Source organism: Emydura macquarii, unplaced genomic scaffold, assembly GCF_026122565.2.
Source record: "Emydura macquarii macquarii isolate MOO-44397 ecotype Brisbane River unplaced genomic scaffold, CSIRO-AGI_Emac_v2 contig_611, whole genome shotgun sequence".
Taxonomy (NCBI): domain Eukaryota; kingdom Metazoa; phylum Chordata; order Testudines; family Chelidae; genus Emydura; species Emydura macquarii.
The window spans coordinates 1-8,916 of NW_027130748.1; the positions used below are offsets into that span (position 1 = coordinate 1).

The 8,916-nt window shown below is 43.0% G+C and overlaps 1 protein-coding gene and 1 pseudogene across 1 annotated transcript; one reads left to right on the top strand and one right to left on the bottom strand.

Annotated features, from left to right (window-relative positions):
* The first annotated feature begins 1,494 nt into the window (after positions 1–1,494).
* LOC137148213 (olfactory receptor 13A1-like) lies at positions 1,495–2,432 on the top strand (annotated as a pseudogene).
* A 4,768-nt stretch (positions 2,433–7,200) lies between these two features.
* On the bottom strand, positions 7,201–8,127 carry LOC137148212 (olfactory receptor 13A1-like). Its single transcript, XM_067540858.1, has one exon. It carries the CDS (start codon positions 8,125–8,127, stop codon positions 7,201–7,203), a length of 927 nt encoding a protein of 308 aa, XP_067396959.1.
* Between the last annotated feature and the right edge of the window lie 789 nt (positions 8,128–8,916).

An 8,916-nucleotide genomic window follows, 5' to 3' on the forward strand; every position in this document is an offset into this window, starting at 1 on the left:
CTATCTATCTGTCTGTCTATCTGTCTAAGGTTTTGACCTTTTTCAATCTATCTAGATGTCTCTGCATGACTTTCATGTAATATCTATATTGCTGTTATATCTAAAGACATGGTATAATTGTTACAAATTATCTATACTGGTTTGTTTTTGCTTGTCTGATGTTACTTAAATATGGAGGAACTCTATTATTTTTAAATTATTTTTAAATAGTTAATTCATCTTCAAACATAGAGAGCCAAATTGTACACTATTGGAAATCTGCACAACTACTTATTCAGATCCATTTTTAATAAAATAAATGATAGATAGATAGAGAGATAGATCAGAGGAGAAGACAGGAGTCAATTTGTACTGACTGGGATTTCTTGTCAATGGGATTTGGTGCCTCACTCCTTAGACTCCCTCAAGAATTCTAACTTCTATCTCTAGCTTTAATAAGTGATTTATTTAGAATAAATATTGTTATACACCCTTCTCAATTACATGGGGCCTGATTTTCTCTCTTAATCATCCAGGTGTAAATCATTAATTACTCCACACTGAAGTGGACAGAGGTCACTGGTTGAAAACAGACAGTGACAGAAAAAAAGGAGAAAAGTTTTTTACCATAAAGATAATTAACCATAGGAACAATTTAACAAGGGTCAGGGTGGATTCTCTATCACTGATAAATTTTAAATCAAGATTTTTTTCCCCCTAGAAGTTTTGCTATAGGAATTATTTTGGGGGAGTTCTACCACTTCACCTCTGTTATCCAGGAGGTCAGACTATATGACCACAGAACTCCCTGTTGGATTTGGAATCTATTAGATGCTATTTTACACCTGCTCTAGTCCCTTCATTGTGATGTGGCTACGTTTAAAATTTGTAGTGTAATGTGCCTTGTTCTCATCTCCCCTCTGCTGATTTCACACTAGTGGAACTCCATTCATTTCACTGGAGTTACTTTTAACTTACACTCAGTCCTTCAGAGTCACTGAGTCAGATGCCCAACAGGTCTGAATTGGTGTATCTAAATTGAAATCAGTTAGCCAGATGCCCAGCTGGTGTAAACAGACATAGCTTCATTGGAGTCCATGGACTAGATCCGCAGCTAGTGCAGATCAATGTCTATTCATGGCCTTCTGGGCCACTGACTTGGAGCTACACTTAGGCTATGTCTACACTGATGGCGGCAAAGTCGTTATCTGGATTGACTGAGCGGTCAGTGAAGACCCGCTCTATCAAGCCAGACGTCGACGTACTAAGACCACCTTCAGAAGTGGCGTAGCGTTGCATGGATGGGATCGCGGTTCCCGTCGGCACAGTGCTGTGAAGACGGTGTGCAGAAGAGAAGCACAGCAGCCGAGGGGAGTTACGCAAGTATTTTGCGTACTTTGCGTAACTCCAGTCGACTGCTGCCGAATCGCCGAGGTAAGTGTAGACATAACCTAAGTCGGAGTAACTGACCGAGTTGATTTATGTTGACAGAAGAGGAATAGTGGAGATTCAGGAATGAAGAACCAATCCTCTGTCACAGAATTCATCTTGGTGGGTCTGTCCAGCCGCCCTGAACACCAGATGTTCCTCTTTATGGTATTCACCTTCATCTATGTGGCAGCACTAGCTGGAAACATCCTCCTCATCCTCACGGTTACTGCCAGCAGCTGCCTCCACACCCCTATGTATTTCTTGCTCATCAACTTGTCCTTGATAAACATTTTATCCATCTCAGTGTCCGTCCCCAAAATGTTGCACAACCTTCTGGAGCACAAGAAGACCATTGCCTTCTTGGGTTGCATTGCACAGATCTGTCTCTTCACCTGGACTCTGGCAAGTGAAATTCTGGTCCTTGCTGCCATGGCTTTCGACCGCTATGCTGCTATCTGCCACCCTTTGCATTACACCCTCATCATGAGGAAGGGGGTTTGTGTTGGGTTAATCGCTGGCATATGGACAGTCGGGCTGACCAATTCTGCCGTCCATACAGGACTTGTGCTCCAGCTGTCCTTCTGCGGCTCCAACGTCATCAACCATTTCTTCTGTGAATTGCCACCTGTGTTAAAACTCTCCTGTTCAGACACCAGCCTCAACGAAATCATGACTTTTCTGGCTGATACCTTCTTCGGGATGGGGGCTGTGCAATCACTGTAATGTCCTATTACTTCATCCTAAGAACTATCCTGAAAATCCACTCCACAGAAGGCAAGAAGAAAGCCTTCTCCACTTGCTCCTCCCACCTCATAGTGGTCAGTTTGTACTTCTCCACAGTCATTTACACTTACATCCAACCCTCCTCTGCCTACTCTCTGGACAGAGAGAAAGTGACCACTGTCCTATATTCGGTTATAACTCCATTCCTCAACCCTATCATATACTCTCTAAGAAACAAGGAGGTCAAAGAGGCCCTCAGGAAACTGATAAGTAGACTTGGGATTTTTCAAAGACAATAACATCTATCCATCTATCTAGTTATCTGTCTGAGAGACAAGGTGGGTGAGGTAAAATCTTTTATTGGACCAACTTCTGCTGGTGAGAGAGACAAGCTTCTAAGCTCTATAGAGATCTTCTCCAGCTCTGTTTAGCTCAAAAGCTTGTCTTTCTCACTAACAGAAATTGGTCTTCACCCACTTTGTCTCTAATATCCTGGGACCAACTCATCTACAACAACATTGAACATCTATCTATCTATCTATCAATCAATTTTTCCGTCTGTCCCAATACACTCCCATCTATCTATCTATCTATCTATCTATCTGATGAGAGTGTCTTGTTAAGTAAGTCTAGGGTCTAGAATGTGGGTTGTGGTTTTATTTTATATGTAGCCATGTGTTTCCAATATTTCTGCTCGGTGTCACATCTCTATGCTTTGTTAAATAAATGTTTATTTGTGTTCACTATCAACACATCTCAGCTCTGTATTTTCAGCAGAGGGATTGAGGTAAGGTGTAACGAGGAAGCTGCAGTGTTTTCATTTGGGAGCAAGGAACCCATGAATATGGCACACGCACAGTCCACCAGTGGCTGGGAGATGCTTCGAAGGTTTTTATTGCTGGCCTGCAGAGGGACAGCAGAGCCTGGGTACGCTGAGAGAGGAGTGGCTTGTGTTGCCCGTGGTTGGTGGAGTCGGGGAGCTGACCCCCAGCTGGCAGAGACACGCTCAGGGCAGGTGGCAGAGCGGTGCCTCATTGCCCTGGATACCCCGTGAAGCATTAAAGTCTCCTGTGAACTGTCAAGTTTTAGTCTAAATAAAGTCTCAGCACAGGGACACATGGGTGATGTTGAATGACCTGTGTTAAAGAGGAGCTCAGACTAGATGATCTAACGGTCCCTTCTGGCCTTGGAATCTAGGAATCCATGACTTTTCCCATTTACATCAGCTGAGTAGGACATTGACTCCAGTGGATCTATGGTTCATTTACACCAGCTGGGGATCTGACCCATTCACTCCAATGTAGCTACAGCTAATTTACACCAGCGGGGACTCTGGATCATTTACTCCAATGTCGCTACACCTGGTTGATATTAGCTGGTGTTTGGCCCATTGGCTCCAATGTAGCTACAGCTGATTTACACCAGCTGGGGATATGACCCCTCTGACTGCACTGGCGCGAAGGCTGATTTGTGCCAGCCAGGGATCTTGCCCACTGGAATGAAGGTTGAGATTTTCCAATCCCGATGAGGGGATTTGGTGAAATTTATGAATGAAGGATCGCCTTTCACAGCAGCTGCCATAACTGACATGACCCCTTTCCCTTTACACATGAGGCGCCTACTTGACATGGGAACAAACCCTCCCTTTCCTTTGTCTCACTTTAATCCATGCCTCCGACTTTCTTTCCTAATCAGTCCCAGTGGGACTGCCGCCGAGACCTGCATTTCCCAACAACGTTTCCATTCTAATGGCCTGTCATGGGACCTATTCATACGACGAGTAATTTTGTTTCCGCTGCTGACCCTTAATATCTCGAGAAGTGTGTCAGATCTCCAGACAGTGCCCAGGTCTCAGTGGAAAGGAACGTTTCTCAGTGTGCTGATTAAGACACAAGAAGTTATAACAACCTGTGTGTCCTCCTGTAAATCCCTATAGAGCCATGGGTGCTGCACGGCCAGTCAAAGAGATTTCTTTTTAGTGTTGCTAATGGAGATTATTTTAAAGAGGACATAATGAAGCAGGGCTTTTAACTGATTATTACAGTCACAGACCTCCGCCACTGCAACTTGAGACCATTGCTCCTTGTTCTGTCCTCTGCCAGTTTTGTGTCCAGTTTTAGGCCCCCCACCACAGGAAGGATGGGGGAATATTGGAGAGAGTCCATCAGAGGGCAACGAAAATAATGCGGGTGCTGGAGCACATGACTTATGAGGAGAGGCTGAGGGAACTGGGCTTGTTTAGTCTGCAGAAGAGAAGAATGAAGGGGGATTTGATAGGAGCCTTTAACTACCTGAAGGGGGTTCCAGGGAGGATGGGGCTAGGCTGGTCTCAGTGGTGGCAGATGACAGAACAAGGAGCAATGGTCTCAAGTTGCAGTGGGGAAGGTCTAGGTTGGACATTAGGAAAAAGTTTTTCACTAGGAGGGTGGTGAAGCACTGGAATGGGTTACCTAGGGAGGTGGTGGAATCTCCATGTTTAGATGTTTTTAAGGCCTCGTCTGACAAAAGGCCCTGGTTGGGATGATTTAGTTGGGGTTGGTCCTGCTTTGAGCAGGGGGTTGGACTAGCTGACCTCCTGACGTCCCTTCCAACCCTCATCTTCTCTGATTCTATGAAAATCTCAGCTGTAATATTTAAACCATTGATGCACTCAGGGAACCTCTTCCACTTTCTGGCTTGCTGGCATCAGTTTGTGTTCTGATACAGATAGATCTTTGAGACAAGGAGCAGGGACACCTTAGTTGATGCCTACAGACATGGTGGGACCCAAGGAGGCCTTGCTTAGAGGTGCATTTGCTTTTTGCAGTTATCTGACAATTTTAGAAGGAGATCACTAGAGCGGGGGCTGAATTGAATTCAAATGGGCTTTAGGGTGAAAAGTTTCAAAAGCGTGCAAGTGACATAGGAGCTCAGGTTCTGCTGAAAGTTGATGAGACTCTTAAATCACTTATGGCCCAATCTATTTAGGTGCACAGGGACAGATTTGTAAAGGTATTCAGGCATCCTGTGGGATTTTGAAAAAGCATCTGGACTCCCAAAACTCGTTTATCCCAATGGGAGTTGGTCACCGAGGTGCATTTGAGAATCCAGCCAAGTGCTTTAAAGGGGGAATTGAAGCTGGGTCTCCTCCCCCATCCCAGCTGAGTGTGCTCAACACTGAGCGTAAGGCACATGCCACCATCTCTGGTTGCTGTTTTTCTGAATGGGACTCAGTGTGGTAGGCAGCCTCTAAACACAAGTACCTTATCGGGCCCCACATGCAGGATAGGTGATTGAATGCCAATCTTCGCTGGTTTTTGCGTCACTCTAGGTTTTAGGTGTCCACAGTGCATGTGCCCACAGATGGAAAGGTAGGCATGAAGGAAACTGTGGCCTGGAAAACTCAGGCACAAAGTGAATTTGGACTCCTACAGGGCTTGACAGTAGTTTTGTGGATCACAGTTTTGGAGTCTAAAACTGGGACATAGGTGCCTAAAACCAGATTTACCACCTAAGTCTGAAGTTCAAGGACCAAAGTACCTTTGTGAATCCCACCCTACAGGCATTCATTTCTCTGAGTAGAAAAATAAAATATTTCCAAACTTTATATATATTACAGATTTTTGGAAAATAAAATTAAGAAATTACATAAAAGGGAAAGAAAGAAAGAAAGAAAGAGTAATTCATTAATTTTTCACTCCATCGAGTTTATTTGAGAAGATTTTGAATGAGTCGTCTCCCTCTAACTCTTTTGCCTTCACAAATAATGACTTTTTAAAAAAGCTTTTTATATATTATGTAGACCTGAACACAGATGTGTTGCCTTTACTTAGACCCTGTCTACACTTACCCCAGCAGTTTAAAACCTTTGCTGCGGAGCTGAAAGCCTGTGACCCGAAAGACAGATATAAGCAACCCTTTAAAGAGCCAGATCCTGGCAAGCATTTGCCAGGTCTCAGTGTGCCTGATCAGATCATGTGCAGGACCTTTGATTTTCTAGCCATGAGGTTGTAAGTGTGAGTCAGCAGAAGAGACAGAAGTTGCATTCTCTATCTTTGCTTTTTTGATGTGTGTCCTTCTTGTGTTAGGATTGGACTCCAAGAACAACAAAAACTCATGACCATCAAAATTAATGTTTTCTATTTTCTCCCCAAAAGGGACAACTAAGGCCACTTTTAATACCTTAAAAAGCCCTCTGTAAAAAGATGTTTTCCATAGAGAAGATTCTCTATGGATAAAAGAAAAGAGAATAAAGGAAATTGTTGCCATGAAATCCTTACTCACTACTTTATTCTACATAGAGCTAAACTGTTTTCATTATATGGTTTTTTGTCTGGGACTTTAATAAAAGCTTCAAAAAGATATTCGATGATGGAAGTTATAAAAGGAGTCACCAGCAATAATTGGATGTGAAACCCCTGACCTCAGTGAATTGTTTCTTAATATACCAGTGAATGACTGTTTGATTAATATCTTACCCATTCTTGGGATTGAGAGATTGCCAACAGGGCTTTTGAAGAAAAAAACCATTTATAAAGTTGAACATGTATTTTTACAGTGAGATAGAGTCATAGAATCATAGAATATTAGAGTTGGAAGGGACCTCAGGAGGTCAATTAGTCCAACGCCCTGTAAAAATGTATTCTAAAGTGCTTTTTTAAAATCTCTGACCTGAGTCCATGACATGACTTCCAGATCTCAACACATATGCAGCTGAAATGTTCTGGGTTTTTAATGTCTCGCAAGAAATTAGTGAACAGATGGATAATCTGTTTTATTTTGTTATCGTAGTTACTCATTGAGGAAGAGAACAGAATAGTATTTTCTAATTCAGCAAGACTGCATATGAAGTCATGTGATAAAAAATGTACCTTAGTCCAGCTAGTATGACACTACATAGCTTACTGAGGTCAATGAAGTCTGAACCTCAGCTAGTATGAAACACAACAGCCACATTGCAGTCAGAGCAACACATCCCAAGTGGGTCTAAACCATTGTAATTCCACTGAAGAGAATGCATCATACTTCAAATGTGAGTCTATTTAAGACCGTAGGTTTGCAATAATTTACACTACTTTTGGACCTGGCCTATTTTGTGGCGAACGGAAGGATCTTCCTGATGGCAACTTTAACTTCCTTATTACGCAGACTGTAGATCAGAGGGTTCAAGGTGGGAGTCACTGGGGTATACATAATGGATACCACCGTATCCAGTGAGTAACTGGAGGTTGGCCGGGTGTAGGCGTAGATGATGGTAGAGTAGTACAAGGTGACCACAAGAAGGTGGGAGGAGCAGGTGGAGAAGGCTCTCTGCTTCCTTTTGGAGCTCCGGATTTTCAGGACGGTGAAGATGATGAAGCTGTAGGACACAGTGGTCAGTAGGAAGTTCCCCATGGCCAGGAAGATGTGAGCTATGAAGATCATAATTTGGTTGAGGTAGGTGGAGCTGCAGGATAGTGCCATTACTGTTGGGAACTCGCAGAAGAAATGATGGATGAGGTTAGGTCCGCAGAAATCCAGGCGCAGCATGAGCAATATGTTCATGAATGAAGAGATGGTACCAACAGCCCAGACACTGGCTGCCAAACGGATGCAAATGTCCTTGCTCATGAGTTTTACATAGCGCAAGGGGTGGCAGATGGCCACATACCGGTCGTATGACATGACGGTGAGCAGCAGAACCTCCGTCGCCAGTGACAATGTTAAGACAAATATCTGAGCCACGCAGCCATCAAAGGAGATGGTTTTCTTCTCCTGCATTATGTTTTGCAGCATTTTGGGCAGAACCGAGGTAGTGCACAAAATGTCGACCAGGGCTAAGTTGGCGATGAAGAAGTACATGGGGGTGTGGAGAGGTGGGTGGATAACAACGGCCACTATGATCAGGGAATTGCCCATGATGGCAGCTGTATAAAGGCACAGGAATAGCCTGAAGAAGAACCCCTGGTGGTGAGGATGGTCAAAGAGTCCCTGCATGATGAATTCAGTCACCCTGGTGTGATTACTGGGTTCCATTGCTTGAGTGTTCCTTATGCAGCAACAAAGATTAAGTGTGCTTCAGGAATTGCATCAGAACCTACTCCACTATGGCAACTGAAATATATATATATATATATATATATATATATACAGAGAGAGAGAGAGAAAGAGAGACAGACAGACAGAGATCTCTCTTGATACTCCAGATATTTCACACAACATATCAACAAAATGAGCTACATTAAAATGTTAGCACAATAATCTGTCTCAGCCACTGTATCTATAGTCTCCAGACATTTGAGTGGAGAAGGGGAAAAATAACACTCTAGATGTTCTCAAATACAGGTGCTCGAATCATTTGGGCTCTTTACAGAAACTGCATGAGACAGGACTTCACCATATGATCATGAACGTCATTCGTGCACCAATAGTCTTATTAATAACCAATATTCCACTTTCTAAACCAATTGCACAAATGATATCTGTTGCAGTGTAGGACACTTTCAGTGCATATAACACATACAATATATAAAAAATACAAAGCATAACATAATATGTTTGTTTAGGTGGAATCAAGATGCGCAAAATGAAAGGCTTGATTTCCCCATTAACTCATGCTAGTGTAAATCAGCCATGACCTTACTGCAATCAATGGGGCTGATTCTCCACTCACTGGCTTTACGCTAGTATACAACTTGTGTAAAGGAGATAGGAATCCTCTTCTCCAAAATTTCATTTTTATGATAAGCTACATGGCATTACGTAGATATTTTGCTGCATTATAGAGAATAGCATTTGCATGATTTGATAAGTACTGCCTACTGC